This window comes from Merops nubicus, unplaced genomic scaffold (assembly GCF_000691845.1).
Source record: "Merops nubicus isolate BGI_N331 unplaced genomic scaffold, ASM69184v1 scaffold10895, whole genome shotgun sequence".
Taxonomy (NCBI): Eukaryota; Metazoa; Chordata; class Aves; order Coraciiformes; family Meropidae; genus Merops; species Merops nubicus.
Genome location: NW_008610271.1, coordinates 3,464 through 15,080, shown reverse-complemented (window position 1 = coordinate 15,080; position 11,617 = coordinate 3,464). Strand labels below are relative to the sequence as shown.

The 11,617-nt window shown below is 50.7% G+C and overlaps 1 protein-coding gene across 1 annotated transcript in view; it reads right to left on the bottom strand.

The window, feature by feature from the left end:
- Window positions 1-11,284, bottom strand: part of LOC103773490 (microtubule-associated protein 4-like) — a gene marked incomplete at both ends in the record, with an annotated part of 12,547 nt that extends 1,263 nt beyond the window's left edge. Inside the window, 4 exons of the mRNA XM_008940860.1 lie at window positions 1,596-1,677; window positions 6,582-6,674; window positions 10,744-10,967; window positions 11,225-11,284. Of these exons, the coding sequence (XP_008939108.1) occupies window positions 1,596-1,677; window positions 6,582-6,674; window positions 10,744-10,967; window positions 11,225-11,284 (459 nt within the window). The remainder of the gene's footprint in view (window positions 1-1,595; window positions 1,678-6,581; window positions 6,675-10,743; window positions 10,968-11,224) is intronic.
- Window positions 11,285-11,617: the final 333 nt, after the last annotated feature.

The following is an 11,617-nucleotide window of genomic DNA, read 5'->3' as shown; positions in this document are numbered from 1 at the left end:
CGCTGCCCCATCCCTGGCACCATCCCAGGGGAGGTTGGCCGGGGCTCTGAGCACCCTGCTCTAGCTGCAGATGTCCCTGTCCCTGCAGGGGGGCTGGACTGGGTGACCTTGGAAGGTCCTTTATCATCCATGCTGAGGTGCTATGAAAACAACAGAAGATTCCTAGCACGATTCTCCCAGATGCAGAATGCTGCAGTTCCCATCAATAAAGAAGACTGCACGTGCTGCCCATATTCCACTGGGCTTCTCCAGCCCCCTCTTTTAGTCCTGGTAAGCATCATTAAACCCTCAGCTCTCAGCACTTTGGAAGCTTGGCATGGCCAACGATGGAAGCCAACTGATTTGGTCTGACAAAACAGGCTAAAACATCTGACAAGGGATAATTCTGGAGGGACCATTCTGCTTTAATCAGCCCTGGACAAGAGCAGTTATTGTGGTGCAGAGCTTGTTATTACAGGGCACTGCACAAGCAGAGGTCATGCTGGTGGCACCACGTTCTCCAGGCGGGAGCACGTTCCGAGGCGCTGACCCGTGGTGCTCGGTGGCTGAGGGTGAACAGCTCCCAACCCCAGGGGCTGCCAGGAGGGCTGCAGGGAACTCCCAGGAGGGGACAAAGACAAGCTTGTTGTGTTTGCCTTCAGCTTGGGTCAGTGAACTTTGTGCACGGATGTTTGACTGCCAGGAGTTGTCCCGTGTCCTCGGACACAGACAGGCCAGCAGGAGTCTGGGACCTGACCACACTTTCAGATGCTACAAAGGTCCAGTTCAAACAACCTGCCCACCAGAGTGATGGTCCCTGCACCTGGGGACTTGTCTTCATGCTGGCTGAGCACTGGGCTGGTCGTTGCTTGCTGAGGAAGCCCAAGATGTGCAGGACTTCATGGAACCATAGTCCAGGTTCAGCTTGGAAGGGACCCTGGAGATCATCTCATCCAAGCTCCCTGCCCTGGGCAGGGACACCTCCCCAACAGACCAGGTTGCTGAAGGCCTCATCCAGCCTGGCCTTGAACACCTCCAGGGAGGGGCAGCCACAGCTCTCTGGGCAACCTAGTCCAGGGTCTGGCCACCCTCGGGCTGAAGAACTTCTGCCTAAGATCCAGCCTTAAACAACTCCTGCACACTCATCCCATAATATGCCATTAAAGAGCCAAAAGTGTGTTTTGTAAGACAGGGGCTGCTACTGAACTGAGGACTAACAAGGTCCCTGTGCCTGCTTTGAAGAAGGGGATGGAAGTTCCTTCATCCTCCCACAGCACACTCAGAGAGCCCCAAGCCCCCTGCAAGCAGGGATGGTGCTTCCAGACTCCTGGAATGCTATGGTAGGTATCCTCTTGGGAGTTTTGCAATGGGGAGGAAAAAGCAAACTGAGTCAAAGCAGCAGGTTATCTTCATAGCCAGGCTGAAATCTCCCACCTCCCAGTGCCCTTCTCCACTCACAGAACCACCAGGAACAGCTCAAGCAGCTGGACAGCACTCCTAGAAATACTCCTGGCAAGCAACAAACCCCTCAAACTGCTCCAGCCACAACCCAGGACTACAGCTGAATGATGTGCAACATCCACAGACAAACCATGAGGAAATGGTAAAATTTCTACCTGGCTTATGCTTGATGTTTGCTTTGGAGCCACACTTGGAGGACACTTTAGAAAGGTCAACTTTCTTGTTCTGGATCTGCACCTAAAGAGACAAAAGGAAACAACTCAACACAGAGAAACGTTTCCTGTGGGTCTGGTGGCCAACAGGCTGCTCAGACATCAGGTGGCCCTCAGGAGCCTGCCCCCTTTTCCACCACATTGCACCCTCAGGCTGGTTTCCCAGCTGGGGGCAGTTTGAAGGCCCTCACCAGCCTGGATTGGCCAACTGAGCAGACAGAAACTGAGCAGATAACACCAGCAGGTGGCCAGCAACCAGAAACGGGCCTCAGGAGGTGACAGCACACCATGGAACACAGAAGCACTTGGGAGGGGTCTGGGGAAAAGCCAGTCCCACTGCCACACTCCCCAGATGGTTTCTGCCCACTGCCTGGCCAGCTGCAGACACCAGGGCAGATGTCATCTCATGGTCCTGCTCAGCCACTCGCTTGCTGCAGGGCCAGACACATGCCACCAGCTCCCAGTTTTTCTCTCTGCCCTCTTCAACGTGCAGACTGACCCACGTTTGTGTCAGGCTTTGTTTGCAGCCTGCTCCCCATAGTCCTTGCTGCCTGCTGGGAACAGGACACCAGGAAGGCCCATGGTGCCCAGACAGAACACACTGCTGGAAGAAGCTCTCCAAGACAAACCTGTTCCCCAGTGTTATTGCCTTTAACCTCATTCCACCAGTGGCCTGATACTCACATACAAAACCTTCACTGAAAAGCTGTTCAGTGGTGCAGCCATGAAATCTGTGAGGCCAGCAGGAGAGAGCTGGGGCTACCCAGCCTGGAGAGGAGCAGGCTCTGGGGAGACCTTCTGGTGGCCTGCCAGGACTTTAAGGGGCCTGTCAGAAAGCTGGGCACAATGTTCTTAGCAGGGTCTGTTGGGACAGGATGAAGGGGGGTGGTTTTAATCTCAAAGAGGGATACTACGACTAGGGAGAAGGAAGAGATTTTGGATGCTGAGGGTGTTGAGCCCCTGTCCCAGGCTGCCCAGAGAGGTGGTCGCTGCCCCATCCCTGGCACCATCCCAGGGGAGGTTGGGGGGGCTCTGAGCACCCTGCTCTAGCTGCAGATGTCCCTGTCCCTGCAGGGTTTGGGTGAGATGACTTTGAAAGGTCCCTTCCACCCAAACCAGTCTGGGATTCTGATTCTAATTCCTAAGATATTCATGACTCAGTAAATGAGCTTCTTCCAAGCCAATGAGCTGAATGTTCTAGCATGGTGTTTGTGGCCATCACACTGAATTTGGGGAGAAGTGTCTTCTCTGGGGTAGGACAAAGGTGGAGTCACAGTGTCACAGGTTTTATGTATTTTTTCTCAAAGTGTTTCATCTCCAGCACCTGTACCAGGTGCCCTGTGCAGAGCCCCATTTCTGACATCTCCACAACTCCTCCTGCACCTCCAGGTGGATGAAAAATTTTTCTACTCCAGAATGAACTTCTGGTCTAACTGCTGGGAGAGCTCTCATTTCATACAAACACAGGACAACTCACATCAGAAAGGACTTTGCTCATCTTGTCTGACCCCCTGCTAAGTTGATGTTCCAAGTTTCCATGGGAAAGATCCAAGTTTTCTTGGTGGTACTGTTAAGAGATCACCTCTCCCAGTCATGCCAGAACCACCACCTGACACCTATGTCACAAGAAGTTCTGCTACAAATTCTTCTGCAGAGAAAATGCAAATCTTTCTGTTGGAACATAACAGAACTCATTCACTATCAGCTACCCTCAAAGCTGAGTGGGAATCACCATGACAAGCTGCAGTACATCTCTCTCAGGAAGCATGAATCCTCCCAGTGCTGGTGCAGGGGGATGAGTCAAGGCCCTGATGTCCTGTGAGACCAGTGAGGAGCAGAGCTCAGCCTCCTGCTGAGCTGTTCCACACTCAGACCCTGACCCAGTGACAGCAGACACCCTGGAAGGGTGAGATCATGGCCCCTGAACTTGATTTTCTTGGGGGTTGCCAGTAAAGTTACCACAGCTTTTGTCATGAGCACTCCTCTGCTTGGAAGTGGAATACAACAAAATTCATTTCACAGAATGATTTTAAAACAATCAGGTTTGTTACTAGGTGGGGTGGACATACCCACTCCCTGTGACTTCACCCGGGGACCCAGACACCTGCACCTACATGCAAGTGCATTTCTTGCAAGAGTTCTAACATTAGTTTTGAGTTAGCAACTGGAGACACGTTTAAAGGCTTGGGCTTGCATCTACAGAGCCAAATGCTCACTCTGGTGCCAGAACTAACCATTAGATCTGAGTGCCTGACACAGAGAATGTGGTGGGAAGAATGATCCTCATCTCATTTTAGATTTTCTATCATCTCTGATCATTTTCCAATCCATCTGAACAGAGCAAGCCAAAGGGCAGAAAAACATCTGTACATTCCAAACCACCTTGTTAAACCTTCAGCAACACGTGCACTACCTGCACTTCATGAAAACTTCCTCTTTGCTGCTGCTTTCTTTAAAGAGAGAGGGGGGAAAACACAAAAGCACAACAAAGGCTTTTATTCAGGAAACCTCACTGTGCTTGTGTCAAGGTATTTCTGCCCAATGTAATGTGTCTGGGAACAATATCAACTGCTTTTGAACATGTCTTCTTGGTTTTCTTGGAAGGGAGAAGAAATTATCTCCACACCTAGAAGGCAAAATGGGTTCCCAAGGAGAGCACAGCAGTGAGGAGCCACTTCACTCAGGGGGGATCTCCATCACATCTACCAGACAGAACCTAAAGCTCAAGCATAATTTGCTACTACCCACAGGTCTCATCCATAGGATTCCTAAAACCTTTAACAGAAGCCACAGACCAGGATCATGGACTTGCCAGACATCCCCACCAGCAGCAGGGTTCAGGAATGAAACATTGGGAAGTCTTCTATTAGAAGTGATCACTGTAACTATTTGAACAAGAAAACACCTTGGAAGAGGACACTGATGTTACAGTGCCCCAAAGGGAGTGAGCAGATATAAAAATGAATAAAAGGAAACGTTTTGGTAGGAGGCCAGATGGGCCCCTGTGAACTGTCTGCTCCCCCTGGTGCTGCCTGTGCAGGGCTGGGGTCCTTGGGGAGCTGGAACGACTGCCTGAAGCTGTTTGGAACCTGGAAATAATGAGCACTTTATTCCCTGTTCTCAAAGCAAAAAGCTTAAGGAGTTGAGCAAGGAGGGAAACTAAAGGAGAGCATGGAAGAAGAGACACAGAGAGTGGGGACACTCTTGTCCCTGGAGTTGGGAATGTCCCCAGGGCAGCACAGTAAAAAGGAAAAGACAGGTTTGGTGACTCGTCAGAGGAGAGAACAGCTCATTAATGCAATTAATGGAGCAAGAAAAACAGCCCCTACCTCTACATCACATTTTGGTGACCTCAAAAGAAAAGGTAAAGCAGGTGTGAGACTGGATGTGTGCTCCAAAGCCCCACGAGGTTACAGGGGCTCCTGGAGAGCACCGAGGGCTATGTCACAGCAGCTGCTGTCACAGCCCAGCCCAGGGACTTCTGCCTCCCAGTGCTGGTGAGGCACCAACATCTGTCCCAAACCTGGGGGACAAAACCACAGGAAAGGTACAGTAGGAGCGAAGATGTGCACAGCCAGAAAAAAAATTGTTATGAGGGCATCTAATGGACATGACAGTCCCCAAATCAGCTTCAGTTTCTACAGCACAGAGGGCTGTCCCCTGGCCAAGCTCAGTTACAGGAGCCCTGCACGTGTGGCTTCAACATCTGCCTCTAACCATTTTGGCAACCGACCTGTAGGGAACGAGTTTAGGAACCCAGATTTGGTTCCTCTTGCAAAGATTTCAAGAAGAATTGGTCACATAGAGTAAAAGTTGAGCCAGCCAGCCCAACACACAGACATTTCCCAGGAAAAGTGGCCACGGCAGCCTGCCCCAGCCAGGTCCTGCCTGGCAGCACAGCCAGGGCCTGCAGAGGGTTTGCACCCACAGAACCAGGCGTGGAGGGAGCACAGGGGTGAAGAGCAGCCGTAGGTCTGGCCCCAGCAAGGAGCCTCTGCAGGGAGCTGCACTGCTGCTGGCTCTCAGGGCACAGAGCAGGCACCACGGGGTGGGATGGTGAGGACACTCCTCCTCAGGAACCCACGTGTTTAAGCACCACTGGGAAAAACCTCCTTGGGCTTAAGTCCTTCAGTGGCTCTTTGAAGCCAGGCACCCTCTGTACCTCTGCAAACCCCCCCAGTGCAAACAGCCTCGTGCAGGTTTGTTCAGGTGGGCCAGGGGAAACAAGCCTGCCAGCCTACACTCATGTCCTCAGCAGCTTCACTATCTAGATAGTTAACCTGGGTTTTTTTTGCCAGACATGTCCAGGTTATAATACTCCAAACCAAGTACACCAACATCACAGCACTAACCTTCTGTTCTAATAAGCTCAGCTCTGCTGCCAGAGATACCAGTAGCCTTTACATTTAGAAATTAATCACAGCTCAAAGATGAGTCCCAGAGTCTTTTTCTCCTCCTCATTTTTTGAAGTTTCCCTTCTTGTTTCCCCAGAAGTGGAATGACTCTGACCCAGGCTCACTCCATCAGCCAGTGCAGAGTAACAGGCACAGCTCACTTTGAGCCATCAGACACCTAAACTAGGTCAGAGGACCACTGAGGTGCCCCCGTGGCTGCAGAGGGAGTCCACAGTGAGGCAGCTCCTGGGCTCTGCCACGTGCACGTCCTGCACTGGGCCATGAAAACCACGGGAACCATGTGAGGAACAGGGCAGGTGCCTCTGTAGCACCACAAACCAAACCACACACATTCCACCTGACACCCCACGGGCAGAAAAAGGACAAATCCTCCAGCCTGTGTTACTTCCAGAAGCCCTGAAACCCTGCCACACTTTTCTGCCTGAAATGCAGCATCCTTAAGACTGACATATAAAAAACACAGTATGAGAGAAGGAGTTAGTAGAAAGACAGCTTGCCCAGAGCCCATACTTACATTCCCACCTCCAGGGACATGCTTAATATTGTCCTTGGAACCACACTTGGACTGAACATGGCTGTAGTTCGCTTTTTTGGAGACTATCTGGACCTGGAATGTTACAGAATGGAAAACAACACAAGGGAGGACTGGTTAGAGTTGTCATATGGCAGGCTGGAGTGGATGCTCTAACACGGTGGATAAACAAGGAGTTGTGTTAAACTCAATCCAGCTTTAGGAGTAGGTGTGAAAGCAACTGAGGAGGAGAGTGAGAAAAAAAAGTGAACGAAACAAGAGGCTGCACAGACAGTGTTAGTGCAAGAGCACAAGCACTACCAGAGGACTTCTCCAAATGCACCACAGGGTGGGTGCCTGCCTGCCACAAGGGCTGGGCTCCTCTGTCTCCCCGTGAGGCTTCCCAGGAGATGCCCCAGAGCAGGGAGAGCCAGCTCAGCTCTCCTTCCTCTACAGGTCAGAGCCATGGGGCCACCTCCTCCAACAGCACTGTGAACTGCTCTGTGTCTGCACCTCACTCCCACCAGCCTGGACTGGTTCAGTCCCTCAAAACCCCTGGGCAGTAAAGCCTGGCCTGAGAAGCAATTCTTCTGATGAAGGTTGTCAAGCTTCAGGTAAATTTAATGACAAGTCTTACATTAATTAGAATCATAGAATTGTTTAGGTTGGAAGAGACCTTTAAGATTATGGAATCCAACCATTCCCCAGCACTGCCAGGTCCCCACTGCCCCGTGTCCCTCACCCCACATCTCCACAGCTTGGGAACCCCTCCAGGGGTGGGGACTCCACCACTGCCCTGGGCAGCCTGCTGACTAAATTGTTCCTCCTTAATCCTTCCGATTAAACTGCTTCTCCTTTGAAATAAACTGACTTGGACTTTCTCAAAGCACAGAGGGGTGTGCTGAGTGAGTTTGTACTCCCCAAGGCAGTAACTGAGTGGAGCAACAGTCCCCAGGCTTACAAAGGTTAGTCACGACATGTATTTAGTCTGGGAGTTACTCAGCAGAGCACAAAACGTGGCAGAAGCTGCATCCTGCTTTCTAGAAGGAGGTGATAAATCTGGAGCACAAAAGGAATCACCAGAACATTCTCACTTGAGCAGGTTCCCAAAAGCTCCTGAGCCAGTTCAGAAAGACTGGATTCAGTGCACCAGCAGCCCTGGAAACGTCCCCGTGCCACGTGCAGTGGTTTGTGACTCCTCTAGAGGTACAAATCCCATCAACAACTCCCTGGTCATATCTGAATTCAGGCAGAGCTGCACTCCTGCCTCTCTCCCTATCCACCTGTGCTGAAGCAGCAGATTTGGAGTAACCCATCATGTGGTGACCACCTACTGCCTGGACCTGAGGGCCTGGGTGCAGCTGGGTCTGGAATACTGCAGGGAGGACATGAAGTCCTTCATATGCTGCAGCTGCAACAAGCAGCACTGAACTAAAGCTCTCTACAAACTAGTGCTGGGGGTGAAGAACTGGTCTTGAGGGAAACCTCCAACTCCAAGTCACCCACCCCAAAGTGAAGAGGGAGGACTCTGCTCTGAGAACACTGACAGCAGGCATGGGAAAGGTACCTATGGCAGTTGTCTCTGACTGTGTTTGACTGAGAAGGTCTCGGGGTTTACAAGAAGGAATTGGAAGAGTGTCTGTGCAAGGAAGAGTGACACTGACAGGAGAAAGCAGAAGAGTTGAAGAGAAGGGAAAGTGATTCAAAATGGAAATGTTTTCCTTCATCTCCCACCCAGAAAAGTCTGAAATAAACTCACTTTCCCATTGGGCTGTTTTGGGGCACCCTCTTTTGATACGGTTGTTTTAGTAGTAGCCATTTTAGAGACTGCATTGGGTTCAGACTTTCGGGCAGCAGCAGCTGATTCTGGCTTTTTCTCTATTTTCCCCTAGATGGAGACAAATGGATGATTTCAACCAGCAAAAGCACACGTGTGGGCAGGAGAGAGGGGAGCACGAGCTGCGCAGACAAACCCGCTGGAGCGGACAACCCAGGAGAACTTCTGAGATGCTGTAATCCCCAGGCAAAATACAATCCCATGCCCAGGAAGGATCAAACTAAGGGGGTGGAGGGGAAGCAACATCAGACGTGGGATGAAACAGGCACCGTGGGGTCATCAAGCAACAATTTAATTTCTCCATGTCTCAAAAAACTCGTAGGTGCCCTCCCTTGCTACCTCACCATGTCTCCAGCAGTCACATTGGCAGGTCTCCAAGTGACCCTGGTTCATCATATTCTGCCAAAAATCCAACCCCAATCTTTGAGTAACCCGACAGCAGTGCAGGACCAGCTCCTTCCTGTGGAGGACGTTTTGCAGAGCTTGGAGGCAAACACATCCACAGGCTGATTGTCACTGAGCTCCAAGAGCCCTGCTGGATGCAGACACACTGTCCTTCCCTTGCTGATGTCTCACCCACACACTGATTTGACTCAGGCTTTGATGATTTTTCAGAGGGTTTTTAACTAACCAAATGCAGGTGGACCTGCCTAATCCAACTAAGCAGAAAATGGAATGAAAATCTACAGGTTTTTGAAAAATTCAGCAGCCACCTGAGAATATCCATTTTTCTGCTAATCTAGATCCAGGTAAGTGCAGCAGAGTCTGCATTTTTTGGGTGGCTGAGGATAAATCCTGTATTTCACTAATCTACCAGCAACAGAACAGTAAATAATAAAACCCCAGCACTCCTCCAGCATTCTCAGATTCTAAAAACACCTCAGCATCAGCAAGACTATGAGAAGGGCAATTTTCTTAACAATACAGTTGTTAGGATTTAATGGTTTTATGAAAACACTTAGAAAATAAAGGACAGTACAATTAAATGTAAAAACCAGTTCCCTTAAACTGCCACAATGAGCCTGTAAGGTAGGAAGCTCTGCAACCCTCAGAACCCCAGCACAGTTTTCAGTACCAGAACAACCTCACGTGTTCTCTGTTGTTCTGAGCTTGTGTTTGGTGTCAAGCTGCAATACACAGCCCATGAAAGGGTCACCCTCCTGCTCGCCTCCAAGGTTTTCAGCAGACTTGGTTTGTCCTTTACAGAAACTCTTGTTCTGGGGAGTGGAAGCTTCTGCCCCCTAGACCTTGAAGCTCTGAGGACTCTCCTGGGATATTGCACAACAAAGATACTCGTAACCCCGACGAATAAACCCATGGAGTATCAGTGCTGGCTGTGACACACAACACCCCAGCCCAAGCACGCCCTTGACTTTACTGTGCCTGAGAGGAGCTGAAGGCTCCCAGCATGAAATGTGCTCTCTTGGCATCAGATTAAAGTTCTCTGCCAAGCTAGTCCTCACTGCAGACCTTCAGCAAAGACAAGCGTGCAAATCTGTTCTGCCTGGTGGAAATTAAAGCCCTGTGACTCCAGGCAAGCTGCTAACACATTTGATGGGGCAAAGGTGGCTGTGTCTGTTCTACCAGCTCCAAGAAAGGTTTTATGATTATGCGTATCCACAGAATTACTTAAACCCTCCGAAGAGGACTACAGGTAGAGCCCTAAAGCTTCATCATTTACACAGCAGATACTCACAGGGAAATGTCATTTAAGCCCATTATTGATGGAGAGCCTGAAGTTACAGCTATGTAAATGCTTTTCTCTGCAGCTCATTCAACATCACCATCTCCTTTTCTTGTGGCCACCACAGGCTACCCAGAGAGCAGCACGTGTAGACCCAATTCCTTTCAGCTTTAGGCCTGACAGGTTGAACAGAGTCCCCATTCCTAGACCTGGGAAAGGTGCTGTGGGACTTGCTCCTGAATCCAGATCTCCTGCATCGTTGTGCACTATTCCACCTTCTGTAGCACTCAGCAGACTCAATTCCACTATTCAAAGGCAAAGTTTTGGAACACAGACAAGATTTTGAGCTTTCAATATCAGTTAGTTTCTGTGTCAGGGTGTGCAACAGAAAAACAGAACCACAGGGTTTTGGATTCCTGTACACAGGCCAGGAAACACCGTGAGGGCTCTTAGGGTGGATTCCTTCTGTACACTGCCCTCATGGCCTTGTTAATGCCTTGTGCATGAACCAAGAACCCAAAGAGGAGCTCTGCGGAGCATAAACGAGAAGAGCAGTGAGGATACAGCCACCAAAATTAGCAAAGAGCACCCCTAATGCTTCAGAGCTACTGTTCCAAAGCGTATATTGTTAGCCAGGAACTTACCTTCCCTCCACCAGGCTGATGCTTGATGTTATCTGTTGATCCAATTTTGGAACGCACGTTTTTCAGATCTGGAGCCGAGCCGCTGCTGGGCGGGCGAGGGGGCTTGGAGACAGTGCTGGGCTTAGCTGGAGCTTTAGCAGCTGTCTTCTTAGCATCTGCTGTTGAGGTTGAGGTTGTGGTGGGTTTGGTGGCAGCAGGCTTGGGTTTGGGACGACTGGTGGTCCCTGCAGGCAGGGGAGAAGCGCTGGAGGTGGTGGAAGGGGTGGTGGCACTGCTCCTCACCGCGCTGCCCGCGGCGCTCCTCGGGCGGCTCGGCTCTGCTGCAACCAGCACAGCGACAGGCAGAGGGAAGGGGGAAAAAGAGGGGTCAGAGGCCACTTCTACCAACCTCCCCCAAGTCCTAAGGATGGACACTGACCCCTCTAACAAACACAGCCCGAAAAAGGAGGGTTTGATTCTGATGGAAGCTGAGGAAAGTTACCTGATGGTGACTTTGCAGGGGTCTTCTTGGCCTCCGCAGGCTTTGCGTCAGTCTTGATAGCTGCCCAACACAAAACACTCTGATTAGGAGCCTGGGAGCCCAGCACAGCCTCCCCTGGAGCTCAGGGGCTCTCTGCAGCTCCCACATGGCCCTCTCCAACCACTGTCCCCATTCCTAACGTGCTGCTTGAAAGGAAGACCTCAGGAGCAACCTGCTCTGTGTGAACGTCTGGCTGAGGTCCTCCTCCTGCCAGCCAAGCCCACTCTTGTTTTCCAGCAGAAGGATCAATTCACCATTCGATGCTGCAACACATCTGGGGCATGGTTTGCATCTTGTTTTTTTGATTAAAATAACTTGCTGAACCTGACAGCACTCACTAAAATTATTTCAATC